Source organism: Dama dama, chromosome 15, assembly GCF_033118175.1.
Source record: "Dama dama isolate Ldn47 chromosome 15, ASM3311817v1, whole genome shotgun sequence".
NCBI classification, from domain to species: Eukaryota; Metazoa; Chordata; class Mammalia; order Artiodactyla; family Cervidae; genus Dama; species Dama dama.
Window position 1 is genome coordinate 70,493,242 of NC_083695.1, and position 27,798 is coordinate 70,521,039.

General features: G+C 50.4%; 2 protein-coding genes and 1 long non-coding RNA gene across 4 annotated transcripts in view; 1 reads left to right on the top strand and 2 right to left on the bottom strand.

Annotated features, from left to right (window-relative positions):
- Positions 1–18,535, top strand: part of PDCD11 (programmed cell death 11) — a 43,487-nt gene extending 24,952 nt beyond the window's left edge. The window contains exons 21-36 of one of the 2 annotated variants that reach the window (XM_061162528.1): positions 48–110; positions 6,060–6,168; positions 7,753–7,842; positions 8,022–8,127; positions 8,549–8,726; positions 11,430–11,486; positions 12,282–12,404; positions 12,962–13,084; positions 13,438–13,738; positions 13,943–14,059; positions 14,685–14,834; positions 15,055–15,305; positions 15,998–16,166; positions 16,664–16,817; positions 17,313–17,478; positions 18,202–18,535. In XM_061162528.1, coding sequence (XP_061018511.1) covers positions 48–110; positions 6,060–6,168; positions 7,753–7,842; positions 8,022–8,127; positions 8,549–8,726; positions 11,430–11,486; positions 12,282–12,404; positions 12,962–13,084; positions 13,438–13,738; positions 13,943–14,059; positions 14,685–14,834; positions 15,055–15,305; positions 15,998–16,166; positions 16,664–16,817; positions 17,313–17,478; positions 18,202–18,373 — 2,329 coding nt within the window. In that variant the 3' untranslated portion in view covers positions 18,374–18,535. The remainder of the gene's footprint in view (positions 1–47; positions 111–6,059; positions 6,169–7,752; positions 7,843–8,021; positions 8,128–8,548; positions 8,727–11,429; positions 11,487–12,281; positions 12,405–12,961; positions 13,085–13,437; positions 13,739–13,942; positions 14,060–14,684; positions 14,835–15,054; positions 15,306–15,997; positions 16,167–16,663; positions 16,818–17,312; positions 17,479–18,201) is intronic. The other variant, XM_061162529.1, reaches the window with a different exon arrangement.
- Positions 14,050–16,667, bottom strand: LOC133070396 (uncharacterized). Its single transcript, XR_009696142.1, has 4 exons — positions 16,532–16,667; positions 15,580–15,678; positions 15,034–15,237; positions 14,050–14,164 (listed from the first exon to the last, which is right to left on the bottom strand). It is a non-coding gene; the product is annotated as an uncharacterized LOC133070396 (long non-coding RNA).
- A 1,634-nt stretch (positions 18,536–20,169) lies between the features above and the next one.
- Positions 20,170–25,739, bottom strand: CALHM2 (calcium homeostasis modulator family member 2). Its single transcript, XM_061162530.1, has 3 exons — positions 25,227–25,739; positions 22,488–23,198; positions 20,170–21,243 (listed from the first exon to the last, which is right to left on the bottom strand). The coding sequence occupies exons 2-3, from the start codon at positions 23,040–23,042 to the stop codon at positions 20,827–20,829; spliced, it is 972 nt and encodes a 323-aa protein (XP_061018513.1). The 5' UTR covers positions 23,043–23,198; positions 25,227–25,739; the 3' UTR covers positions 20,170–20,826.
- Between the last annotated feature and the right edge of the window lie 2,059 nt (positions 25,740–27,798).

A 27,798-nucleotide genomic window follows, 5' to 3' on the forward strand; every position in this document is an offset into this window, starting at 1 on the left:
TAGTGACAGAGAAAAAGAGAATTGATCTGACTTTATTTCTTTTCCAGGTTTCTCCCAATAAGTCATCCCAGATTTATTCGAACCATCCCAGAGCTGAGTGTTCGGCCAAGGTGAGGGGAGCTCCAGTGGTCCTGTAGAAAGAGCATGGGCTTTGGAGTTAGGAACCTGAATTCTTAGTTTTAATTCAGCCAGTGTTGTGACTTATTTTGCCTCTATCTGTCCAGGTTGTCTTTTTTACTTCAGGAGGGATATTTGTCTGGTTTTTCAGTACAGCTAAATTAGAGCGATTATATGAAAATCAATGTGAAACTGTATTCAGAGTTTAAGTATCGATTTAAAGGCTGATTGCAGTTCTATTTGTTGACATGTGACAAAAAGAAACATTTTTGCTCTCAACCTAGTATTCTCAGTTCAGTTAGTCGCTCAGTCGTGTCCAGTTCTTTGCGACCCCATGGACTGCAGCACGCCAGGCTTCATTGTCCATCACCAACTCCCAGAGCTTACACAAAAACTCATGTCCATTGAGTTGGTGATGCTTTCCAACCGTCTCATCCTCTGTTGTCCCCTTCTCCTCCAGCCTTCAATCATTCCCAGCATCAGGGTCTTTTCAAATGAGTCAGTTCTTCACATCAGGTGGCCAAAGTATTGGAATTTCAGCTTCAGCATCAATCCTTCCAATGAATATTCAGGACTGATTTCCTTCAGGATGGACTGGTTTGATCTCCTTGCATTCCAAGGGGCTCTCAGGAATCTTCTAACACCGTAGTTCAAAAGCGTCAATTCTTCGGTGCTCAGCTTTCTTTATAGTCTGACTCTCAACATCCATACATGACTCCTGGAAAAACCATAGCCTTGACTAGACAGACCTTTGTTGACAAAGTAATGTCTCTGCTTTTTATTTATTTTTTATGTCTCTGCTTTTTAATATGCTGTCTAGGTTGGTCATAGCTTTTCTTCCAAGGAGCAAGCGTCTTTTAATTTCATGGTTGCAGTCACCATCTGCAGTGATTTTGGAGCCCAAAAAAATAAAGTCTGTCACTGTTTCCCTTCTTTTTGCCATGGAGTGATGGGACTGACTGTGTGGATCACAATAAACTGTGGGAAATTCTGAAGGAGATGGGAATACCAGACCACCTGACCTACCTCTTGAGAAACCTGTATGCAGGTCAGGAAGCAACAGTTAGAATTGGACATGGTACAACAGACTGGTTCCAAATAGGAAAAGGAGTATGTCAAGGCTGTATATTGTCACCCTGCTTATTTAACTTATATGCAGAGTACATCATGAGAAACGCTGGGCTGTAAGAAGCACAAGCTGGAATTAAGATTGCCGGGAGAAATATCAATAACCTCAGATATGCAGATGACACCACCCTTATGGCAGAAAGTGAAGAGGAGCTAAAAAGCCTCTTGATGAAAGTGAAAGAGCAGAGTGAAAAAGTTGGCTTAAAGCTTAACATTCAGAAAACTAAGATCATGGCATCTGGCCCCATCACCTCATGGAAAATAGGTGGGGAGACAGTGGAAACAGTGTCAGACTTTATTTTTTTGGGCTCCAGTATCACTGCAGATGGTGACTGCAGCCATGAAATTAAAAGACGCCTACTCCTTGGAAGGAAAGTTATGACCAACCTAGACAGCATATTAAAAAGCAGAGACATTACTTTGCCAACAAAGGTCTGTCTGGTCAAGGCTATGGTTTTTCCAGTGGTCATGTATGGATGTGAGAGTTGGACTGTGAAGAAAGCTGAGTGCCGAAAAATTGATGCTTTTGAACTGTGGTGTTGGAGAAGACTCTTGAGAGTCCCTTGGACTGCAGGGAGATCCAACCAGTCCATCCTGAAGGATATAAGTCCTGGGTGTTCATTGAAGGACTGATGCTGAAGCTGAAACTCCAATATTTTGGCCACCTCATGTGAAGAGTTGACTCACTGGAAAAGACCCTGATGCTGGGAGGGATTGGGGGCAGGAGGAGAAGGGGACGACAGAGGATGAGATGGCTGGATGGCATCACTGCCTCGATGGGCATGAGTTTGAGTAAACTCCGAGACTTTGTGATGGACAGGGAGGCCTGGTGTGCTGCGATTCATGGGGTCGCAAAGAGTCGGACACAGCTGAGCGACTGAACTGAACTGAACTGAACTGATGGGACCGGATGCCATGATCTTAATTTTCTGAATGTTGAGTTTTAAGCCAACTTTTTCACTCTCTCACTTTCAAGAGGCTGTTTACTTCTTCTTCGCTTTCTGCCATAAGGGTGGTCATCTGCATATCTGAGATTATTGATATTTCTTCTGGCAAGCTTGATTCCAGCTTGTGCTTCATCCAGTCCAGCATTTCTCATGATGTACTCTGCATATAAGTTAAATAAGTAGGGTGACAGTATACAGCCTTGACGTACTCCTTTCCTGATTTGGAACCAGTCAGTTGCCATGTCCAGTTCTAACTGTTGCTTCTTGACTTTCATACAGATTTCTCAGGAGGCAGATAAAGTGGTCTGGTATTCCCATCTCTTTTAAGAATTTTCCACAGTTTGTTTTGATCCACACAGTCAAAGGCTTTGGCATAGTCAATAAAGCAGAAGTAGATGTTTTTCGGGAACTCTCTTGCTTTTTCAATGATCCAGCGGATGTCGGCAATTTGATCTCTGGTTCCTCTGCCTTTTCTAAAACCAGCTTGAACATCTGGAAGTTCATGGTTCACGTACTGTTGAAGCCTGGCTTGGAGAATTTTGAGCATTACTTTGCTAGCCTGTGAGATGAGTGCAATTGTGCGGTAGTTTGAGCATTCTTTGGCATTGCCTTTCTTTGGGACTGGAATGAAAAACTGTCCTTTTCCAGTCCTGTGGCCACTGCTTAGTTTTCCAAATTTGCTGGCATATTGAGTGCAGCACTTTCACAGTATCATCTTTTAAGATTTGAAATAGCTCAACTGGAATTCCATCACCTCCACTAGCTTTGTTCGTAGTAATGCTTCCTAAGGCCCACTTGACTTTGCATTCCAGGATGTTTGGCTCTAGGTGAGTGATCATACCATCATGGTTATCTGGGTCATGAAGATCTTTTATAGTTCTTCTGTGTATTCTTGCCACCTCTTAATACCTTCTGCTTCCGTTAGTTCCATACCATTTCTGTCTTTTATTGTGCCCATCTTTGCATGAAATGTTTCCTTGGTATCTCTAATTTTCTTGAAGAGATCTCTGAAAGTGAAAGGGAAGTCGCTCAGTCGTATCCGACTCTTAGCGACCCCATGGACTGTAGCCTACCAGGCTCTTCCATCTATGGGATTCTCCAGGCAAGAGTACTGGAGTGGGTTGCCATTTCCTAGAAGAGATCTCTAGTCTTTCCCATTCTATTGTTTTCCTCTATTTCTTTGCATTGGTCACTGAGGAAGGCTTTATCTCTCCTTGCTATTTGGAACTCTGCATTCAAATGGGTGCATCTTTTCTCCTTTGCCTTTCACTTCTGTTCTTTTCACTGCTATTTGTAAGGCTGCCTCAGACAACCTATTTGCCTTTTTGCATTTCTTTTTCTTGGGGATGGTCTTGATCACTGCCTCCTGTACAATGTCATGAACCTCTGTCCATAGTTCTTCAGGCACTCTATCTATCAGATCTAATCCCTTGAATCTATTTGCACCTAGTATTCTAGAACTCAATAATTCCCTAAACATACACTGTGTAGCCAAGTATACTTGTTCTTTGAGTGTGGACTACTGCTTGGTGACTGAAAATTTAGGTCATACTCTAGTGGATTATGCAAAGGGATGTTCACAAGGGATTCTGAGTGAACTTAGTAGAACTAGTAGTAGACTGGTAGAACGAGTAGTTCCATGTAGTGGTGGATCCAATTTGTCTGGGGTCATTCTTTCAGAGAATCTTAAGCATGTTGATCTGTGGGCCTATCTGCTTCTGCTTCCCACATTAAAAAAAAACAACCCAGCCTCTTAGAACTGAATAGGCCATCTGTGAATGAAGCTAGACCCACATTATTGCCAGCGCTTCTGCAGAGTCAGGTCCCCATCCATCTAGGCTGTAAGTCTTATGTGCCTAGCATGTCATGGAAGGACAGGACCACTTAAACAGCTTTCTGAGGTTAAGGTTTGATCAGCATCCCAAAGGGATCAGAACAGAAATGAAATAGTTCTGAGAAGGCTTGTGTCTGAGATAGGGAAATACTTCTGGAACCTTGAGTACCAGATGCTGAAAACGCTGTGGCAGTGTGGGTCAAGCCAGGAAATGAGTGCATTCCGTTCAGGAGATGTGGGATGGAGAGTTAGAATAACAGACAGATGGACAGGTAAAACTCTAGCACATCTTGCACCTCCTCCGTGCACCTGTGTTGTATTGTTAATTATTTTATTTTAATCAATGCCTCTGAGAAGCATAGTATAAACATAATGGTATAACTGCTGTTTTTCTCAAATGCTTTTGTTTAAAATTACGTATCTTGAAGTCAGGAGGAAAAACATTTGTTTAATCAGTGGTGTTGACTTACTTGACAAAATGCCACCATATTTTCATTCCCACTTGGATATGGAGATCTCCTGCACAAAAAGAATGTCCTGTATCTTGGAGCAGAGTTCACGGTGGGTGAGGGTCTCTCAAACTAGATGAGATGTTTCCTGATCAATTAATTACTCCTTTGGAGGGGCTGCAGTTAGGAGAGCAGACCGTTCAGGAGTCTTTACATGTGTCTTTGGAATTCCTGTTAGTTGCTGAGTTTTCTCTTGGCATTAATGTAGTTATGGCTGCTTTTTTTTTGAGAGAGAAAAGTAAATTAAAATAATTTGGGAAAAAGAAAAAAGATAACACATACTTGTAATGTGTGTTTGTGTTTTACTTTTAAATTTTTTTTTTAGCTTAAACAACGGACATCTGTTTTCTCATGATTTTGGAGACTTTTGGTCTGAGACAAAGGTATCAGCAGGGTTTGTGCTTCTGAGACCTGTCTCAGCTTGCAGATGCCTCTCTCCTCCCAGTGTCTTCATATGGACTTTTCTTTGTATTTATCTGTATTCGAATCTTTTTTCAAATTTTTTTTTATTGTGGTGAAAACACAATGTAAATTTACCCTCTTACCATATTGTTAGCTATATGCACATTGTTGTAAACAGATCTCTAAACCTTTTCATCTTGCGTAACTGAAACTCTATACCCATTCATTTCCTGCTCACCTCCCAGCCTCTTGCAACCATCATTCTACTTTCTGTTTCTTTGAGTTTGAGTTTGATGTCTTTAGATGCCTCATATAAGTGGAGTCATGCATAGTCCTTCTGTGACTGGCTTATTTCACTTAGTACCATGTTCTCAAAGTTCATAGGATATCTGTATTTCAGCTTTACTTGTATATGAGTTGCCTGTGGTTTTTATATTCGCCAGTACTTGGCTATTATATGTTACATTTATACCAGTGTTACTTGTACCATTTTATTGACAAGTTCTGTTTTGTTTTAGAAATTTGGATAGGTAAGCTGGGCTGGGTTGGAATGGTGGGAATTCTGTGCTTCCTTGGAAGTGATTTGTAGACTGATAATTTTCGGACCACATCTCCTCATTGCTTTTCTGCATAGACAAAGAGAATCAAGAAAGTGATAATGCCAAGGTAGCATGGGACAGAGCCCTGAATTTTTTAATCAGAAGCTCTGACTTTCCTGGGTCTGTAGCATAAAATGAGTTTTAATAGTATCTTTCCTGTTTGAGTCACACATGAAAGTGTTGTCACATTCATTTGTGAAAGCAGTTCTGCAAACAGCAAAGCAGTAGCTCAAGCATTGAAAGAAGTAAAGCAATTTCATTTTCTACACTTATGAAGATTATTGTTGGCTACCTACTTTGTAGTTTGTTCACACCTAGGTGAGTGAGTTGGAAAGGATTAACTTTCATGCAGGTATTGTGAACATTCATTCCCCTAATGAACGGAAATTGGGGGGGTGCCTGGTTGGTGTGTATGTGTTGGGGGAGTCCAATAAAATTAATCCAAGGCCAGTTGGGGGAGATGGTCTCAAGCTAGAAGCTTATAGAGGTTGGTTTACTCTTTCCATTGCCTTTCTGCAAACAGTGAGCTGAAGGAGGATGGCCATACTGCCCTCAACACTCACTCTGTAAGCCCCTTGGAGAAGATTAAACAGTATCAGGCTGGTCAGACTGTGACTTGCTTCTTGAAGAAGGTGAGAAGTGCATGCCCTGCAATGCAATGCTGTCTTTCTTATAGAAGAAAGGGGTGAGGAACTAACAATGACCATTTGCACCAGGCTTTGATTCTGTGCTTGCTGCCTTGCTGATTTGTGGGAGACAGTAAAACCCCTCTGCTCTTAGAAAACATCTGGTCTATTCAAGGAGCTAAATTTACGGCTTCCAAAGAGCAAGCAACTCACAGTTCTACATGTTTGTAGATTTCTTATACAAAATAGACAGGAAAATACATCACAGAGCAAGAATTTGAATCCAGTACTTTATTTTAAATAACATAAAATTCACATTTCAGTGTCCACAAATAAAGTTTATCAGAACATACAAGAAATAAAAAATTTTATTTGAAATAAAGTATTGGATTTTAGATTTTTGCCTTTCATAAAGTTCAGGAACAGTGTAAAACAATATGTAAATTGGGTGTCAGATTATGTGTTCAAACCCTAAGTGGACTAGTAGTTGAGTAAAGGGAAGAGATCAGTGAGAACTGTACTGGTTGGAATATATCAGAGAGAAGGTCAAGGTCTGTCTGGGCTTGACCTTGAGGGATAACTCCTCTTCAGTGTTGCCAGAGTCTTCTTGCATGAGCATCTGTCTAATTATGTCCATGATGCTTGATACCTTTAGTTACTTTTTGTCTATAGACATTCATAAACCCAAGATGCCTTAGAGTAATATTTAAGGTTCTTCAGAGGGAATTCCCATTCCACTGCCAGGGCTATGGGTTTGATCCCTGGTCAGGAGCTAAGATCCATAAGTCACATGGTGTGGCCAAAAAAGGGACTCTTTATAATCTGACCTCGTGAATCTGGGGTACCGGTCATGCTGAAAGCCTCCTTTTTTTTCCCTTCTTTATTTCTACACCTGGGGTACTATCTGTTCCCATTGCCTATAATTCAGGGTCTAGCTCAGATAACCTTCCCTTCTTAACTAGTTCTCCTATAGAGTTTGTAGCATATTATATTCCTGTGTGTTGCTTTCTGCTCTAGTTATTTACATACTCATTCAACTTACTTTTTGCAGACTGTAATCTCTTTGTAGGCAGGGCCTGGCTGTTATCACTATCATGCCGTGTGTAGTGGCTACTTGATAAATGTTTTACTGAGTTGACTTGAAAATTGGGGTGGATATTTAGGGCAGAGCACTGTGTCAATAGAAAAATCTAAACTGATTTAGAAATGAGATGTTAGTCCCTGAAGGCTGTTAACTCACTGTGCACAACTGAGCTTGAAGGAGGCTATGAGGTCAGCGGGATTGGTGCTACTGCTTGAGGACATTGTCTCTGAGGCCTTTTCTGCCTCCTGATCAGCTGAGGCACCAGGAAGGATGTGTGTTCTGCTGGGCTGGTGGAGGCTCTGACCTAGACTGAGTAAAGCCTGTGAGAAGTGGAGGGTGGGCAGGGGCATTGGGCCATGGGGGTGAGTTCCTGTTACTTGGGAAAATGTAGGATTAGGGCCCTTTCAGCTGTGTGATTTTAGGAGTGTCTGTTTTAGTGAAAGGGAAAGAAAAGATGCTTGTATCTGCCCCATTCCATTTCTCCTCTTGTTTTTTTTCTCTCCTAGTACAACATGGTTAAGAAATGGCTTGAGGTAGAGATTGCTCCAGACGTCCGAGGGAGAATTCCCTTGCTGCTCACTTCTCTTAGCTTCAAGGTCAGTGTGCCTGAGATGCCTGGAGAGGAGACCCCGGCTCCCTGAGCTCAACTTAATCCTTGGTGTGTGCTCACAGTGGGGACAGGGAACCATCCCATGGGGGATACATATTGTACTGTGGTTTTAGATAAATGACAGGCCTTTCTTCAAACATCAGAGGAAATTGTTTGCCCTTCTAGGTTCTGAAACACCCAGATAAGAAGTTCCGGATTGGCCAGGCCCTGAAGGCTACCGTGGTTGGCCCAGCAGATTCCTCCAAGGCCTTCTTGTCTCTTTCACTCATAGGTGTGGTGATGAAACGGGACCTGGTCAAGGAAGGGAGGGGGTGGAAAGGGTTGGGAGAAGGTCTTAGTCATCGCTCAGGTTGAAGGATGCTGTGGATGTCGGCATCCTCAGAAAGTCTAGTGCAGAGGCTGTCCTTGGAATAGCTTTTCTCTTGGGGCTTTGCTCTGTGGCCTGTGTCTGAGACACCTTTACCTACAGTTGTTTTTCTTAGATCTCTCAGAAAGGGTTGTCCAGCACTCGGCCCTGGCATCCTTGACCACATGGCACAGTGGTCTGGGTCTGTGTGATCATTCTGGCCCACGCAGTCTAGACACCCTGAGTCCAGACACCTCCACCTTCCCCCAGCCTCTGGTTGGCTACTGTCTCAGCTTCTTTCTTGGCTCATTTCTTCTTCCCTGAATCTGATTCATTCTCCTGCCAGGTCCTCACAAGCTCAAGAAGGGGGAAGTGGCCATGGGCCGTGTGGTGAAAGTGACTCCCAAGGAGGGGCTGACTGTCTCCTTCCCCTTTGGGAGGCTTGGAAGAGTCAGTATGTTTCATGTGAGTGACTCCTACTCAGAAACGCACCTGGAAGACTTCGCCCCACAGCAGATTGTCAGGTAGGCTGGATTCTTTTCCTTTTTTCTGTTATCTGTGGGATTGGTGGGGATTTTTGGGTTTTGATTTTTTAAATTATAGGTGTGTGGTTTTGTACCGGAAAAAAAATAGTATATAAAATGGAAACTGAACATTGCTGTTGCCCCTCTGTTCTCCGTCACTTTTGCTTCGATTTCTTTCAAGACCCTAATGTAGGTAGTTATAATTTTCCCTTATGTGATAGTAGAATTTAATTTTCTATACTGTTCTGCAACTTGCTTTTTCTTCATAGCAGTGACTCATGCACTTTTTCTTTCCTATGCTAGTATTTCGAAAACTTCCTTGTTCTTTTACCTTACTTTTATCATTTTTTTTGAGTTGCATTATGTGTTTTTTTTTTAAATCACAGTTTATGTAAATCTGTTTATGGACAGTAATGTTGAAGTGAGTATATTTGCACATGTTTGGATACTAGTGCAAGTATGTCTGTGAAATAAATTTCTAAAAGTAAAATTGGTGGGTTAAATAATGTTATACATCTTGCCAAAGTGTCTTCCAAAAGGACTGTGCAAAATTTTATCTCTGTTAACTGTTAATGTGTCTGTTCATTTTTCACACCTCTGTCAACACTGGGTATTTTTATTCTGACTGCTCTGTGTGGCATGTGGGATCTTACTTCCCCAACTAGGGATCAAAACCATGTTCCCTGCATTGGGAGCACAGAGTTTTAACCACTGGACCACCAGGGAAGTCTCGACACTGGAACTTAATTTTATCCAACACTGGATATTCTTAATTTTTAATCTTTGCCATTGAATAGGCCAAGATTGATCTCTTAATTTAATTTGAATTTCTTTTACTGGTCATTTTTCATGGTTATTGGCTGTTTACCTTTGTTCTATGCTTTGCTTGGTTAAGTTGCTTTATTAACTATTTTGGATGCATAGAAATGAACCTGATTCAGAGTTTTGAAATCATTTTATAGCCTGAATAAACTAGCATTGGAGAGGCATATTTCAGCTTGGTACAATACATACTTTTCTGACAGTCACACACAATTATCCAGCGATGGAGCAGGCGCCTTCCGGAGGCTGAGACTGGAAAGTAGTAATTGCCATTTCCCATCTCGAGTGTCCCAGCCACCAGCACCTGCTTTCATTCTCAACCACTTGCCAGCGCTCAACAGCACAAAAATGCCCAGGGCCTAGGAGAAGAAGAATGTCACAGAGAAATCCAGAATCATCTCTGTTTTCTTTAGGCTTACAAAATATGGATGTGATTGTTTTTATTTTTATTTTTTATTTTTAGCAAAATATTTTTTTTAAGTAACCTTATAGTTAAGCATCTGGTCCCATCACTTCATGGCAAATAGATGGGGAAACGATGTCAGACTTTATTTTTTGGGGCTCCAAAATCACCGCAGATAGTGATTGCAGCCATGAAATTAAAAGACGCTTACTCCTTGGAAGGAAAGTTATGACCAACCTAGATAGCATATTAAAAAGCAGAGACATAACATTGCCAACAAAGGTCCGTCTAGTCAAGGCTATGGTTTTCCCAGTGGTCATGTGTGGATGTGAGAGTTGGACTGTGAAGAAAGCTGAGTGCCGAAAAATTGATGCTTTTGAGCTGTGGTATTGGAGAAGATTCTTGAGAGTCCCTTGGACTGCAAGGAGATCCAACCAGTCCATCCTAAAGGAGATCAGTCCTGAGTGTTCATTGGAAGGACTGATGCTGAAGCTGAAACTCCAGTACTTTGGCCACCTCATGTGAAGAGTTGACTCACTGGAAAAGACCCTGATGCTGGGAGGGATTGGGGGCATGAGGATAAGGGGACGACAGAGGATGAGATGGCTGGATGGCATCACTGCCTCGATGGACATGAGTTTGAGTAAACTCCGGGAGGTTGTGATGGACAGGGAGGCCTGGCGTGCTGCAATTCATGGGGTCGCAAAGAGTCGGACATGACTGAGCGACTGAACTGAACTGAATAGTTAAGCATATGAGTAGTGTTCAGTTGTAGTTCATTCGACTCTCAAATGTGGATAAGTTAACTCCCTAAAGGCAGACAGTCCCTTCAGGTCCTTCCCTGCGTTAAGGGCCGTGATACCCTGGTGGGGAACACAGATGCCGTTGTGGGAGGATTTGGGCTGTATTGTTGCTGAGACCCTTCCTCCTGATAAGATTCCTGACCCTGTGACTTCGGGCTATTACTTGCCATTTTCTGTGATGTGAGTGTGGAAGCACCCTGGCAAGAGTAAACCCCGCCTTCCCCCCAGAAGCCTTTTCTGCTTAGGTCTCATTCAGGGGGCCACCTCTGAACTGTGAATCTGCAGTGTTCCTGGGCCATCCCTGCCACGGTTCCCTGGGTGAGTCTCTCCACGAGATCAAACCCTCCCAACCGCCGACACGGGGCAGGTCTCGTCTCCTGAGTGTTCCCCACGTGGCTCTGCATGCCTTCCAGAGGGCTTGCGTGTCCTCTGGTTTCCTCCTGCCAGCACCGTTCTTGGGTGAGAAGAGCAAGTTGCGCTGCTTTTACTTGCTGGACTAGTACACTGAAGCCCACAGAAGGGCCTTGTCCCGAGTCCCTCAGCAGGTGGTCAGCAGGATGAGGAGCAGAGCCCTCACTCTGGCCTGTTGCTCAGCCTTGTAGAGGAAGCCGGGGCCCTCTGCCGTCTCCCAAGGTGCTGGGGTCTGGATTGCCTTCTCCTTTGCTCCCGTTCTAGGTGTTACGTCCTGTCTGCTGCGAGCCCTGTAGTGACTTTGTCGCTGAGATCGTCCAGGTGAGTGTCTGTGTCATCGGGATAAGAATCGGGGAAGAACCTCCCAGAGGACTGAGGAGAGGCTGCATGGATCTGACAGAGCTTTGGGCCTCCCAGCTTGCCTCACTGCTCACCTGCTTTATTCCCGGCCCTGTTTTTATCCAGAAAAGCTGAAGACATTCTAACTGTAGAACCTGTCTGCTCAGGCTCTTGTTTCCCAGGGAAAGATGCAGACATCCAGAGTGGGGCTTGGGCTTGCCTGTTGGTGGTCCTGGTGAAGGGAGGTGATGTAGCCCCCAGGATTACACAGCAGGGGCGAGTGCCATTAAGTGGATTGGCCTGAAGTCATGGTTTGAAATGGACATTTATGAGGCTTGACCTCCCTCTGGCTAGCTCATCTTCTCCCTGTTACTATTAGCGCTGTCCAGAGCGGACAGGACTTCAGAAGAAGGTGGGGCTGGGCTCTGTAGGTGATGTCCTACTGACAGGTCCAGAGTCACATTCTTACAAAGAGTTGTTACCAGAGGAGGTCTTCCCAGGTAGGGCAGCGGTCAAAGAGTCCTGCCAGTGAGGGAGATGCTGCAGATGTGGGCCTGATCCCTGGGTGGGGAAGATCCCCTAGAGTAGGAAATGGCAAGCGGTTCCAGGATTCTTGTCTGGGAGATTCCATGGACACAGGAGCCTGGCAGGCTACAGTCCATGGGCTGGCAAAGAGTCTGACGTGACTGAGTGACTGAGCACATTATCACGGGAGAGTTAGGGGTGAGGGTGGGCAAAGGGTTAGAGGTATGTGTGTAAGCCTTTTTATTCCTTTAGGACAAACCCAGAGACGAAAAGCAAAATAACAGATCCAGAGATTAACTCCATCCAGGACCTTGAGGAAGGGCAGCTCTTGAGGGGCTTCGTGAAGTCCGTGCAGCCATCCGGCGTGCTCGTAGGGTGAGTGAGGTAGAGCCTGGGGACGTGGACCAACCCCGAGTGTCCTCCAGGAGCCTGTCCTGGTTGGCCCCCATTGCTCCCTTAGTCACCATCTCTGAAGGAACGTGAAGGAAGGAGACTCTGAGTTCCCACAGTGTTTTAAATTCCAAGTCTTTTCATACTTTTAAAAGAAGTTTTAAATTATTCTTCTGTTCTGTGTTTTGGACAAAGAATATGGCATGTCACAATTTGTGAGTATTCCGTGAACTACAGCACAGACGTTGCAGGCTCCCCTGCTGTTATTATGTTTTCTTATTCTCTTCTGTCTTTGTAGCGGCTTTTGAGTTGTGTGTTGTGATGCTCTGATATGGGGTGAAAAGTACCTTTCAATTATATCTCCATTATGCTGGATGATTTTTCCAGTCTACAGAGCCCTCTTTAGTTAGTTGAATGCCAAGAACCTTGTGTCTGTTGTAAATCCTTGTCCCACTGGGTCTCTGGGAGGGTGCGGGCACTGGCTTGGCTGGGACTCCGTTGCCATGTTTACAACCATGGGACGCTTGTCTCTCTCCTGTCAGCCTTGGCCCCTCAGTTACAGGTTTGGCCCAACACCCGCACGTCTCCCAGCACAACCAGTCCAAGAAAGCTCCTTATGACAGACACCTCCCCGAGGGGAAGCTGCTCACAGCCAAGGTCCTACGGTGGGTGCCTTCTCTTTCTCTCACCCCTTTCTATGGGAACTCTGGGAGGAGACTGAGAGAATAAACTTCAAACATCATGGCCTAGGTAATGATAAATGCAGTCCATGAAATCCCTTTGTTTGGTGCCTTCTGCCTCAGCTCCTGAACGCGGGTGTGTAGCCTTTTCTTTGCACAGCACCTGTAGTTGGGGCCGGAGGAAGGGGCAGCACAGCCGTGCTCTGTATTTTTATACTAAGTGTCGTACAGTGTGTGGGTCATTCCTAAGATGACTCAGTGGATTCCAGGGCAGGTGGGGGTGGACCCATTGTACTGTGTAGTCCTCGTCATCCACTCTCCCTGTTCTCCTGTCGTAGCCTGAACCATCGGGAGAGCCTGGTAGAGCTGTCACTTCTTCCCGGCGACACTGGAAAGCAGGACGCGCTTTCTGCCCCCCTGGGACAGCCACCTCCGAAGCAAGAGGGGAGGGAAACGGAGGCAGCGGAGAGAGACCACAAAGGAAAAGCAAAGGAGAAGAAGAAGCAGAAACAGAAAGAGAGGAGAACTGGGAAGGGGCAGGAGGGGGCGCAGCCACCCAGCAAGGATAAAAAAGAGCCCCAGAAGCCCCAGGCAAAGAAGCTGGGCAAGCGGCCGCACCCCGAGTCCAGCAGTGAGCAGGTAGGGCCCTTGGGACGATGGCCTCCCCTCGCCTGAGAAGGAGAGCCTTTCAGGAGCCCCCAGCAGCTGCCTCGCCTCAGCCTCTTGGACTGAGAGCAGCTGAGTTTGGGTGGGGCACTGGGTGCTGCTGGAGGGCAGGGATCAAGCACCCCCTGGGCCAGGAAGAGAAGCGAGGCTCAGCATCGTCCCTGCCTGCCATCCCAGGAAATCGGGAACAAGAAGCAGAAGAAAGCTGCCCTGTCTGAGGAGGACGACAGTGGCGTGGAAGTGTATTACCGGGAAGGAGAAGAAGAGGTAGAAGAGATGAGCGTGTTGCCCAAGGTGAGGGGTGGCGGGGCTGGGGAGGAGGCTGCTCCGGGAGGAAGGTCTCTGGTCTCCTGCCTCAGGACTGGGCTGTCATCAGCACCCCTTTCTTGTCCTCATTTTCTGTAAAATAGGACAAGGTGGCGAGGCTAGTTTCCTCAGTTGATCGTCAGGTCCTAAGGACAGGGCCCCTGCTAACCGTTGAGTGGACTTAAAAGTCAATTCTAATCCACATGTATTAAGTGGAGCTAAATTAAATTAGTCAGGAGGTGGGAGAGCCGGCAAAGAAAGAAAGGCTTTTAGCCTGTCTGAGCCTGTGTCTCCCTGTGAGAAATGAGGACAACACTGAGGATGGGTGTGGAAGGGCTTCCTGCCACCCTCAGAACGTTTGGCACACCTCTGTGCTAGCATTAATGTATGTGTGCATATGTAGCTTTTAAAAAAATTATTACTTAAATTTACTTATTTACAAAGAAAGCTTTTCGTCACTCCTGTAAGTTTCCCCAGTGGACCAGGGTGTAGCCTGGTCTAGACCTCTAGGTTTCTGGGCACGGTGGGAGCCCCTGCTCCTCCAGTGGGAAGGGGCTGGGGAGCAGGGGCCACTGGGCCCAGTGCTGGCCTCATGTGCGCCTTTGATCCTCAGGAGAAGCTGACCAGGCCAGCAGAAGCACCCCGGCTGCAGCTGTCTTCTGGCTTCGTTTGGGATGTGGGTCTGGACACCCTGACCCCAGCCTTGCCACCTCATGGAGAGAGCTCGGACAGTGAGGAGGACGAGAAGCCAGAGCAAGCCACGGTGACGTATCTTCCAGGGCATCACCGTTTTGCAGGGACCCTTGGCTCTGCCAGGCTCCCATGCTCTGCCCTAGCCCCGGTGTCTCTTCTGGCGGGCAGGGCCGTCCCGGGCGGGGAGTGTTTTGCTGAGCTGGGAACTGCCCTGCCGGCTCCTGGCCTCCACTGCAGACCTCTCCGGGCCTGAGGAGCAGACGACTCACCTGCTGCTCTGCTTTCCACAGCAGAAGAAGAAAAGCAAGAAGGAGAGGGAGCTGGAGAAGCAGAAGGCCGAGAAGGAGCTGTCCCGCATCGAGGAGGCGCTGATGGATCCTGGGCGACAGCCGGAGTCGGCCGAGGACTTTGACCGACTGGTGCTGAGCTCGCCCAGCAGCTCCCTCCTGTGGCTGCAGTACATGGCCTTCCACCTGCAGGCCACAGAGATCGAGAAGGCCCGGGCTGTGGCCGAGAGGGCGCTCAAGACCATCTCCTTCAGGTCCCGGCCCCGCCATCCTGCTTTGGGCCCTGTCTTTCCTCAGGGAGGGCCATGTCTCCTCCGCAGGCCGGCAGCAGTTGGGGTGACTGCCACCAGGGCCTGTGGGGTCACAGGCTTTCTCTCAGAGACGGGCTGGCCATGACATAGATCTGCTCATTTTTATTTCATGGTCCTCTTCACTGAGAGAGCTGGAGTCACATTTCCATGAGTTCGTACACTTTAGGTGCCCCACTTAGAGAAAAGTAGAAGAGGAAAAACTTGCCTCTGCACGTACCTGGGTGAAAATCCTGGTAGTGACCATCATCCAGGCCGAGGGTCTGACAGGTTTCCCAAAAGCTAGTGAAGAGGGATGGTGCTCCTTGGCATCATTATCCTAATTTGAGGAGAGATTCAGACCACAGGTTCTGTCCCATCCAGCCCAGACCTCAGGCCAGTTTGAGATTTGGTAGATTTCCTTCCCACGAGTGGAGGCAGCAGCCAGGGGAGCCTCAGACCCCGCAGCCATGGATCAGGGTTCCTGCTTCCAAGTGAGCTGCAGTGGGGACGGGGGCTCTGAGTGCCAGCTTGTGTGGGTGGGGACTGAGGCCATGGGTGGAGCCTGGGGAGGGGGACATAGTTCCAGCCCCCCAACTGGGAGTGGGGGCTCATGGGGCTGAGAGGATGGACTCACATGCTGACTGTTCTCCCTCCAGAGAGGAGCAAGAGAAGCTGAATGTGTGGGTGGCCCTGCTGAACCTAGAAAACATGTATGGCTCCCAGGAGTCATTGACCAAGGTCTTCGAGCGGGCCGTGCAGTACAATGAGCCTCTCAAGGTCTTTCTCCATCTGGCTGACATTTACACCAAGTCAGAGAAATTCCAGGTAGGGGTCTGGGCCAGGCGGCCAGCTTCCAGAGGGGCCTCAGCCACTCAGAGACAAGCTCCTGGACGTCTCTGAGGCAGCGGGGATGTCTCGGGGAGGGGGGATACCCCTGCCTCTGGGCCCAGCCCTGCTCCAGGCTAGCTCATCTTCCAGGTGGGAGAAGTCGTTTCCCCCACCCTTGAGCCACCAACAGAGGTGTCACAGACAGGAGGTGATATAGCCTAGTCACCCCTTTCCATCTCTCGCCTTCATCACGCTCACGCTCTCTCTTCTAGTCTCGACCTCCTCGCGGCATGGGATTAGGAGGGAGACTCCCCAGCACATGCTCTCCTCATCCTGAGTGCCTGCTCTTTCCCCTCACATACCTGGATTGGGGCCTGGACACCGAGGGAGCCCCTGAGCCCAGGGCTAGCTTTCCACGAGCGTCGCCATCTGTCTCTGTCGTTGCCCCCTCCACTCTCACCTGCTGTCCTCAGCTTACATCATTCATCCCGCAGGAAGCTGGTGAACTCTATAACCGGATGCTGAAGCGTTTCAGGCAGGAGAAAGCTGTCTGGGTCAAATACGGCGCCTTTCTTCTTCGGAGGGGAAAGGCGGAGGCCAGTCACCGTGTGATGCAGCGAGCCCTCGAGTGCCTGCCTAAGAAGGAGCGTGAGTGCTCGTTCCTTCCACCCACCCAGTTCCTGAGCACAGTAGACTCCCTGCATCTGGGCAGGGGCATGGGGGGTCTTCTCATCCAAGGGCTGGTTTAGGGAAGCCTTCTGGAGGGTCCGTAGCTTGCTCTCTGTTGATTATATGCTCGTGAACATGTGCTCGTGTTGCATTTTTAAATGTTGAACTCCAGAGGTTGAGGAACAAAAAAGGGATTAGCATCAATTCTTTGGCCTGTGCCTGCCTGCCCCACAGCCCACCTCCCGTCCCCCGTCCACCTTCTGGGCCCAGAGAGTAGAGTCTGCTGTTCGGGAGTCGTAGAGCAGTGCCCATCTGTGTGTTTAGCCCTCAACCCGCCCCTGCGTCCCTCTTGTCATCACCTGGGTCTCAGGACCCAAGGGCAGGGAATCAGGCATCAGACTCTGCCCACGGTGTCACGTGTTGTGCTGAGGGCGTCTCTCTGCCTTCTGTGTCTGAGCCGTCCTCTCCCTGCAGACGTGGACGTCATCGCCAAGTTTGCCCAGCTTGAGTTCCAGCTGGGGGATGCAGAACGTGCCAGGGCCATCTTTGAGAGCACTCTGAGCACCTACCCAAAGCGCACGGACGTCTGGTCGGTTTACATCGACATGATCATCAAGCACGGCAGCCAGAAGGAAGCCCGGTGAGAGGGGAGGGCGGGCTGGGGCCTCACTCTGCGGCGGGCAGGGGCGGGCAGGGGCGGGCACTGACCACTCGGAGGAGTTTCAGCCCCACAGCAGCTCCCAGCACCCCAGTTCTCTCTGTCTGGAAAAACAGCTTTGAGATGACACAGCAGGTTCTGTGGCATTCACGTTTCCAATTTCTTTTTCTACCTCGGGGGCCAGCCACCGGTCTGGCTGGAACCTCAGCTGGGAGGTAGGCTGGCCCCAGGCCTGGGAGTCAGGAGACTGGGTTTTCCTCATAATTGATGCTGAGCCTGGCTCTCATTGTAGAGAGTGTTCACAGGCATGATCTCACCGATACCGCCAGCATCCCCCCAAGACAGGGAGGATTAGAGATGGCTGGACTGAGGTCCAGAAAGAGATGGTGCCTCGCCCACACCTCTCAGTGAGTTTTAAGCAGAGCCGTCCTCACAGATCCACACCTCACTGGCTGTCCCATCCCGTTAGCTCTGTCGTGATTCACTGTGTGCCTTCAGGGCACTCGGTCTTGTAACATCTCAGTCTGCTCCTCTGGAAAGCAAGGGTGGTGGTCTCTCTGTCCACGGACGTGACAGTTTATAGTAGGAATAAAAATAAAGGTAGAAGTGGGAGTGCTCCAGAGCCTGAGAGCAGTGAGTGAAGGTCAGCTAGGAATCATGTGGCCAGAGACTTAAGAGGCAATCGCCATCTGCTTTCCCTCCCAGGGACATCTTCGAGCGGGTCATTCACCTGAGCCTGGCCCCCAAGCGAATGAAATTCTTCTTCAAGCGCTACCTGGACTATGAGAAGCAACACGGCTCGGAGAAGGATGTGCAGGCAGTAAAGGCAAAGGCCCTGGAATACGTGGAGGCTAAGAGCTCCATGATGGACGACTAGGGGCCGGCTGGCTCCAGGGCACTGCGACAGCCTGGCCGACCCTCAGGCTCCTGGGCAGTTGAGAAACTGTGTTGCCTGGGGACTCTATTTAAGTGCTGCTTTTTCTGCAGCATCCTTGGGGTAATCCTGTCAAGATAAAAAAGAATTTGAGATTTCTTATAATTCCTTTTTGCTTGTGTTAAGAACCAATCTGTTTCATCTTTTTCCTTTTCTGGGGCTGCTCACTGGTTGCAGGCAGCAGGCTTCTGGGTCCCCAGAGAACCTGAGAGTCTCCTTCGTGGGAGGTCCCTGGGAGCAGGAATGGAGGGCCGACTCCCCACAACCCTGGAGTCAGGATCCCACTGTGGCCCTGGCGGGCTCTTGGTCCAGCCGGGGGTGTGGGTGGGGTGATGAGCAGGGTCCTGGGAGCAGGCCACACCTTCTAGATTATGGGATCTTTGGACCTTACCTCTGCCTCAGCTCCGTGGTCCCTTGTGCCCCTTGGTGAAGGCTGTGAGGCTCAGACAGGAGGAGAGGCAGAGCCCAGACGGGAAATTCAGGGGCCTGAGTGCCTGAGAGGAAGGTGACAGGTGTTAGCTCAAACCACCTGGTGATGTTTCCTCCCAGGGCCAGTGGGGCCAGATTACCCAACCTCTCTGAACTGGGTGCCTCATTTGTAAAATGGGGTAAAAAATCCTGCTTGAAGGATTTTAGGATTGAGTGAGAGCATGTATGTTATGTGCTGCCACAGGGCCTGGCACATGCGAGGCTCAGTGAGGACCTAGATTGATGTGCTGTGTGACCTTGGGAGACTACACAGATTCTCTCTCCCCCTGTTGCTCCCCTGAGGCACTGCTGGGCAGAAGGCATTGACTGACTTGTTTCTTGGGACCTGAGGGAGAAGGGATGTGATGGGCCCGCTACACCCCCACCTCCCTGTAAATTTCCCAGAAAGACTGTCTCTGCCTCCTTTGATAAGTAATAATCCTGTGTTCCTGAATTAAGAGGCCAGCCCAGACCCAGCTAGTTGAAGCCAGCTCCTTTTTGGCTTGGTCTTAAGGGAATTAAAAGTTTCCTTAGGCAGAGCTTTAAACGTCCTGAGAGCTGGGGAGCTTTTCCGTGGGAAATGACCGAGTCCCTCTCCAGAGAGCGCGACAGGGACAAGGGAGAGTGCATCAGAGGTCCTAGAAGTGGCGCAGGTGCTCAGGCAGGGCGGGCGTGGGAGGGAGGCCATGCAGGGCTGGCCTGTTCTCGCTCGTTAGCTCTGGGTTACGAGAGCTGCATTGCCCAGCTGAGCACAGGGGCCGGGTCTGCTGACTCCTGACGTCTAAGCCGAGCTTCTCTCTGAGAAAGGCCAGGCTCCATCTGTTTCCCAGATCAAATCATATGACTGAACCCAGTTAAGAGATCGTCAGCCCCAGGGCCTTCCCGCAAGTGGGAGCACCTGCCTCTGCCTCCCCCAACCCCCAGCCCTCCCTTCCACCCATTTCAGTCTCGCCCAGGGTCTCTGTCCTCTTCCCTCCCCAGGTCTGGGATTTAGTCCTGTCCCCCCGGTAGCTCAGCTGGTAAAGAATCCGCCTACAACGCAGGAGACCCCAGTTTGATTCCTGGGTCGAGAAGATCCCCTGGATAAGGGATAGGCTAACCCACTCCAGTATTCTCGCCTGGAGAATCCTCATGGACAGAGGAGCCTGGTGGGCCACAGTCCATGGTGTCGCAAAGAGTCGGACATAACTGAAGCAACTTAGCGCACAGCATCATGACCTCCAGCGTGCTGTAGGATGACCCATCTAGTCACGCAGACACCAAGCTAGTCCTTTATATTAAGAAAAGCTTTATCAAAAATATGTATAAAACAAAGCTGGAGGCATATGCCAGAGGGCTGCTTCCCAGCTGTGCACACCGAGCCAGATGTCCATGTGCAGTTCCACAAATGAACTGCATAGCCTTCTGCATGCAGAGCCTGCTGGTGAGTTTCATCGTCACCTGACTCTGCTGGTCAGGGCTTCCCACACTGGTGGGACTGGGTCCCTCTAGTCAGAGGTCATCCTCCACATCATAGTTCATGAAGGACCAGTTCTGGGAAAGGGTCTTTTCTCCAAAGCCGTTGACCAAGTGGCTGGTGGCAACAGGAAAGGGGACTTCTTCAGGTCTGAGGGCCTTCCTGCCAGAGCCCACCTTGTCTACCAGCTCTCACATCCATATCCCAGTTTTAGTTTGTGTTCGTTTCTCTCCTGGCCTGTTTCCCCCAAAATCCACGGTTAAAAAAAAAAAATCTCCGGAGAATTCAGTGGTTGGCACCCTGCACCTTCATTGCAGAGGGCGAGGGTTCATCTCTGGGTCAGAGAACTAAGATCCCACAAGCCACGCGCAGCCAGAGAAGAGAAGTCCCCTCTGATGCTGATGTGAGCAGGCAGTGGGGTTCAGTTTGGGACCAAATACTGTCATTGGCCAAGAGTGTGGGAACAGGACCCTCAGGAGGCAAGCAGGGACATCTCTACATGGTCCGGGGCCACGCCGTTGCCCAGCACACCCTGGGCCCACTTGTGCAGGCGGCTGTAGAGTGGGAGGCCCTGGTTCTCACGGTACAGATAGACGCCAGTGATGGCGTTCCACTGTGGCCGCGGCTGTGTGCCTTCCACCGGGAACTTCGCGACCAGCTCCTCGTCATCCTTGTTGAGCGCCACAAAGCCGAAGAAGCGGCGCACGTTGTTGGCAGCCAGCACCCGCGAGTGCACCTCGGCCGTGCGCTGGAACAGCTGGTCCTCGTTGGCGCGGTACTGCGCCCAGTAGGCCTCCTGGCGGTAGCTGAGTGGTGAGCAGTAGTGCTTGAGGCATTTGGTCAGGAACACCAGGATGGCCACCACGCCGATAAGCAGCCACCCGAAGAGCTGGCCAGAGAAGGGGCAGGGTTGAGGGCGGGCAGGGAACTGCCTGGACCCCCACCTGCCCCAGGAAGAAGTGGTGGGAGCTGGTCAGAGGATGTGGGCTGGGTGGAATCAGACATAACCCCCTAAGAGCTGGCTCTGTCACTTTCCTGGCCTCAGATTCTGTTCCTCTAAGGGCAGCAGGTCCTTCTGACTGTGATTCCTCCACTTTGCCCTCACTCCCTGGAGCTCACACCTTCTCTGTGTTTAGACTTAGCCTCTTGGAAATCATTCATGTGCTTGTCTTGTGTGGCTGTGAACCTATTGAGGACTAGGACAGTGAAGGTCATCTTTGTTTCCCCATTTAAGCGTGGACAGAGATCTGTGGGCATTTGAGCATCAAACACATTTTATCTCTCTCTCTGCTATCTTCCATCTCCTTTGGTGCTGTCTCTAGCCCTGCTTTTCTACTTGTGTTACTTATGTACCTTTAGAAAATCTATGCTCGGGTCTTCCCTGGCGGTCCAGTGGTTAAGACTCCACACTTCATTGCACGGGTTCCATCCCTGGTCAGGGAACTAAAATCCCACATGCTGTGCAGTGTGACACCCCCCCCCCCAAAAAAAAAAGAAAACTGCTCTTTTCTGCCTGTTTCTCACACCCTGCTTCTTTTAAGTTAACACAAGCTGTTTTTCTGCTCCTGCTCAGCTCTCTGCCCTTGCCTCATCTACCTGACCAACTCCGCTCCTTCAGAACTAAGCTGAGGCTGAGGCTAGGATTGTGGCGGCAGGTGCTACTTCCTGACTGGACACCCCTCCTGTCTCAAGGGACTCCTCTTCTGTCACCAATGCCTGAGGCTGACTGCTGGGCAGTGGCTTTTCCTGGGATAGGAACAGGCTCGTCCCCTGAGCCAGCCATCCTCCACTACCAGCTCACGGCCAACAGCGAAAGTTTCGTAAGACGGCAGGGGTTTGTACTCAATCCGGCTGGAGCAAAGGGCTTAATCTGTGACAGGTATCAGGCTCGGACTGAGCAAGAAGAAAATTCCTTTAATGTTTAAAACTCTCTTATTTGGGATGGCGTTGACCCTTGCCCCACCAATCGCTAACCCGTGGATACCCAGCTCTGATGCCTGAGACTGATAATCTAGTGATTTTCTGGAGAGCTCAGCCCTGGAGGACTAACTCCAGGGTTAACCCTGAGCTGTTACCTGCCCACTCGCCATCAGGTAGGGGAGAAAAGAGGAGCTTCTCTTGGTACAGTCTTACCTGGGACTCGTACTTGAGTCTGCGGCTGACCTCCTCCCGGAAGACTGACAGGTTGGCAGGGCCCTCCCCACACGGGAACCTGGCCAGGATTTCTGCGGCATGGGCTAGTGGGAAGCTCCTTTCTCCAACCGTGAGCGAATAGGGGTTCACGAACTCACTGAGAGCGCAGACGTAGGCCTCACCACGCAGCAGGGAGATGACAGACCAGGTGACAGGGGCCACAGCCGCGCGGCCCACAATGGAGCTTAGGAGGAGGAAGTTGGGGGCAGCCGAGCAGTTCTTGGTCCTCCGGTACTGGCACTCAGCAACCAGGTTCCAGGTGTGGTTGTTGAGGATGACGCCAATGAGGAAGAGTGCCAGGGCGGGCACCCCAATGGCTGCCAGCCCATACAGGTAGTTCCGGGCTGGTGAGCAAGGGCAGTGGAAAGCCACCACAGTGAACAGCTCCTGGCTGCCCACCGTGCCTAGTGCTACCAGCCCGTTGAAAATCATCACATCCTTGCTCTTGAAGAAGAGTGACAGGAAGCGGAAGTTCTCTGCGATCAGGGCTGCCATGGTGGTGGGTCAGCTGGAGGACTGACGGCAAGGGTGGAGGCAGGAGGAGATCTGGGTGATGGCTCCAGGTGGGACTACGAGAGCTTGCAGGCTAGTGGTCACCGGAAGGCAGGGCACAGTCTTGCCATTTCATCCCCTGTAATGGCCAGCCCCTTCCTGTGGGACAGTAGATGACAAATGAGTATTTGCCTCCGAAAATAGGGACCAAGGGGCTCTTGTGAAGTCAGGCTGGTGAGGAACGAAGGAGACTCAGGCAGCCCCAGGGCCTGGGTGGAAGGAGAGTAGCCACTGTTCGCTGAGCTCCTACTACGTGTCAGGCGTTTTGCATCCCTCATTGCCCATCATCACGGTCCTGCACCAAGCTGTGATAGCCCAGTGCACGGTTGAGAAGGTGGAGGCTTCCCCCGGGTGATTGCCTGCTCGGCTCACACATGAGTGCAGAGCTGAGATTCAAGCTCAGGTCTGTCTGCCTCACACACTTAGGTTCTTGTCATCTCCATAAGCTTCCCTTGAGGTGGGGACTAGGAATGGCCCTGTGGCTTTGGGGAATGTGGCATATTGACTGGCTTTCGCTTTGGGATTCCAGGCACTGCTAATGTGCTGGGGGACCTAGGACAGTTTGGAGGGTGTGTCCTCGGGTGTCTAGCCCATGGGTATACAAGCTGGAGTGGGTGTCCGTGGATGAGGGACTTGGGCTTGACCCTGTGCTAGGGGCTGGTGTGGAGGAAGGGGTCTCTAGTCAGTAGAGAGCCTGGTGCAGCCTCATAAGAGCCTTTTCACTTTGGAGACCGCAGGCTCTGGACTGGTTTAGGAGATCCTGGCTCTCAACATACTTCATGACTTTTCTCTGGACTTCAGTGTCCTCATCTGTGAAAAGAGGATAAATCATTCGGCCCTTGCCCCCCTCTTAGGAATGCTGGAGGGAAAGAAAGGGAATAAACGGTGCCTGATAACTGTTATGTATGACACCCTCTATCTCACCCTGTCCAGTTCTGAAAGTGCCTCCCAGAGGTGAGGTTGATGGTGGGGGGTGAGGGGGGTAATTCTTCATGGATCAGGAAACTAAGACCTCCAGAGGATAAGCGCTTTGCTCAAAGCTATTCAAATATGGACGTGCCTGGGCGGGACTTTAGAGCGTGACCTAAGGAGGCCTGGGAAGTGGACAACAGTGGGTCAAGCTAAGCAAGCCCTCTATTTTCCTGGTTTCCTACTGCCCCTGCTCTGTGCCCATCCACAAGAGCGCTGGCAAGCCTCCCCTTCCCCACCCGTTCCTCTTTCTTTGTCCAGCAGCCATGTTCCACCCAGGTCCCCAGGCCTGGGGCCGCCCAGTCAGCCAGCAAAGGAGGCCGTGATGAAGCCTAAGGCTTGGCCATGCCTGAGAGACAGTGGGGCCTCCGAAGGCAGGCTGTCTCTCGAGCCTGCTCTCGGTCTGGGTAGCAGCAGTGCTGGCAGCCTGCCAGGAAGTAGCCACGGCCTCCAGTTTCAGCCCTGTTCTGCCCCAACTCCCTTCCCAGGCTCCGCCCATACAGGCAAGGGTGTGGCCCCTGTTCTTCTTTCTATCCCGGGATGAAAACCAAAAGTCCTCAGGCCAGAGGCAGCTGGGGAGTAGAGACATGGGAGGTGGGGGGTGGGCAGCAAACAGAGGTGGGGGGCCCTGCCAGTATTTCCTTCTGTGCCTCCTCTCTGGACTACTGTCCCTCCTGGTTCCTGCCAAGACTGCCTGATGGGCTGGGGCAGAGCTGGGTGCCATGTGGGTTGCCAGGTGGAGAAGGAGAAGAGATCTGTCTTCCCTAACTCACTGTCTCCGGTGGTCCTGGAGCTCCAGTCTAACTTCCTGGGAAACAAGAGTTTGTGATATTGCTGGGGATGATCCGGTTAAAGGCAGCCCCCTGCCCCCGCCCATCCTCTTGACTTAACGGCCTCTAATATGCTCCCCTGCGTTCCAAAATCACAACACTGGTGGGTGGTGTGCAGAGGAGAGAACACTGCCCCTGAGAATACTGCCCTTGGGCCCCAGGCCTGGGAGTGTCATATCCAGGCCCGGATGGCACCTCCAACAACAGCAGTCAGGACAGGAAACAGGTGCCTGGGGAGTGGGAGGAGGGGGCTCAGTGAGGGGCCTGGCTCCCTGGGAAAGTCCCTCCGGGTAGCCCCAGAGTGGCCCTGTGTGCTCCCCTTCCTTACCTGGGATCCGCTGCAGTCACCGGTAGCTTTGGCCTCCGAGGGGCAGGGCTCTCCAAGTGGCGCAAAAACATCAGAGACCCTGGGTGAGGACCAGCCCATGCCCTCTCCCTCCCCCTTTGCTTCTTCTGTCCAGGAGAGACGGGCAGGGCCTGGGGCTGTTGGGGTCTTCCGAAAAGTTTAACTCCAGAAAAGGGGCTGAACCCCGCAGGATGGATGGCGTGCCAGCCAGTGGAAAAACAGCCTCCAGGCAGGCGGGCGCCAGGCGGTGGGGGCGGGCGGAGGGCGGGCGGCGCGGGGAGAGGAGAGGAAGTGGAGGAGTCAGTTTTGCCGCGGCCCGCCTGCCTTCAGAGGCTCCACACCAGTGGGACCAGTTTGGGAGCCAGGCAGGGGGCCCCCGGCCTTTCTGGTCTGGGCCTGTCCTCCAGGCTGGTTTCAGGAGCACCCGCTCTACTTGATCCCCACTGACAGAAGCAGCCAGAACCGAGCCCCAGGCAGGATTAGGGGAGAGGAGCCACCAGACTGACGCTGACTCCTAGTGGGGTATGCAAAGCCAAAGGGCCCCTCCCCCATCCTGGTCCTCTCTGAGCAAGCCCTCCCCCTGCTGGTTCTTCTGTCCTCACTTCCACTCACTCCCCAGATGCTGCTTCAAATCGCTGACGAGAAAATTCTGGACTCCAGGGATTTTCTGAGCCCCTGTGGGGAGAGCTCTGACTGGTGGGTGGAAATTACGAGGAGGCAGACGAAGACCTTTGTAACAGTTAGAGTTATCCAGCCTGTTCCAGAAAGTGGTCGTGAGATCCCTATCTGTGGAGGTATACAAGCTGAGGCTGAAAAGTCATGGATCGGGAATGCTGAAGGGGAGAGCCCGGCCCAGAGACAATGTAGATGACCCACCCTCCCGGATCAAGGGAAAGACCCCCAGATCCCTGTCCACTCTGCAGTCTTGGGATTCTGTGACCTTAGAACTGCTGAGTGACCTGCTGGCCTCCCTCCGCTGGGCTTGCTCACGTGCAGGAATGAAGGGAAAAGGACCAGTGTTCATTTTTTCACGTCTTACCATGTCCCAGATACAGTTCCAGATTCTTCCTCAGCAGTTATCCTTTAACCTCACTATAATCCTGAAAAGCAGGTCTTTTAAACATCCGTTTGACAGACAGACAACTGAGGGTCAGAGGGATTGACCCACAGGGATTGAATCCTCTGTGGGTCAGAGGATTGTGGGTCAAAGGACTTGCCACAGGTCCTACAGTCCCAGTATTTGAATGCAGGTTTGCCTGACCTAAATTTTTACTCTTTCCTTCACATTTCTTTAAAATTTCTTTTTATTTATATTTTGGCTGTGGTGGGTCTTTGCTGCTGTGCACAGGCCTTTTCTAGTTGTGGCAAGTGGAGGCTACTCTTGGTTGCGGTGCTCGGGTTTCTTCATTGTAGTGGCTCCTCTTGTTGCAGAGCACGGGCTCTAGGCGTGTGGGCTTCCCTAGTTGCAGCGCATGGGCTCAGCAGTTGTGGTTTACGGGCTCTAGAGCTCAGGCTCAAGCAGTTGGGGCACATGGGCTTAGTTGCATGTGGGATCTTCCGGCACCAGGGATCCAACTGGTGTCCCTTGCATTGCAAGGCAGATTCTTAACCACTGATCCCTGGATCACCCTCCTTCACATTTGTACTTCCCAGTTAATCTGGGCTGGCTTTTTTCCTCTGGACAACAACCCTCCCCTCTCCGCCGCCCACTCCCAGCTGCTAACACACCCCTGGTTTACTAATCTGAATCTCCCCCTAGAGTAAGTCCTACCTCCTGGAGGAAGATTCCAGCCTACCTAGGCTTCCAGGTTTCTCCCTCTTCCCAAATAATTAAAGGGAGAGAGACTGGGTCTCAGAAGTGGGAATAGAGGGAAGGATGCCTGAGGAAGAATAAAAATTATTAACCCAGTGTTGTAAGGCTCAAGATCAAAATGAATTCTTAGATAAGTGGGACCTAGGCCCCCAAGATGTCTTGGTGCAAGAAGCTCATCTTCTTGCCCTCTGCTTCCCCCTGAACAAAGGAAGCTCTAGTTCCTTACATCCCTTCCTTCTGTCCAGGAGAAGGAGAAAGCCTCAGATTTGGAAATTAATACCCTTGTTATCCTCCAGGTACTGAGGATATGGCCTACCACACGCCATGCATTTTACGTACCTCACCCATTTAAAGCTCATACAATCCCATGAGGTTGGTGCCTCATCTCCTTTGTACAGATGAGGAAACTGAGGCAAAGTGAAGCAACTGACCCAAGGGACACAGTTCGTAAGTGGTAGAGCCAGCAGTTGACCCATTCTGTCTCACTCTTGAGTCTGGGTTATCTCCACCCTAGGTAGCTCCCCTCCCACCCCTCCACCCTCACCCCCACCTCAGGGCAGAGACTTTCAGCACTTCAGAACCCCCTCCCCAGGGGATGTGGTCTCTGAGAACGTGGGAAGACATCAGCTTCCCTTTCTAAATGCTCTGGGGATGGTCTGATTTCCACCTGAGATCTGGATGTGAGGGACCTATCAGGGCCATCTCCAAGGCCTCCCCATGGCATGTGCTATGGTCTGAATG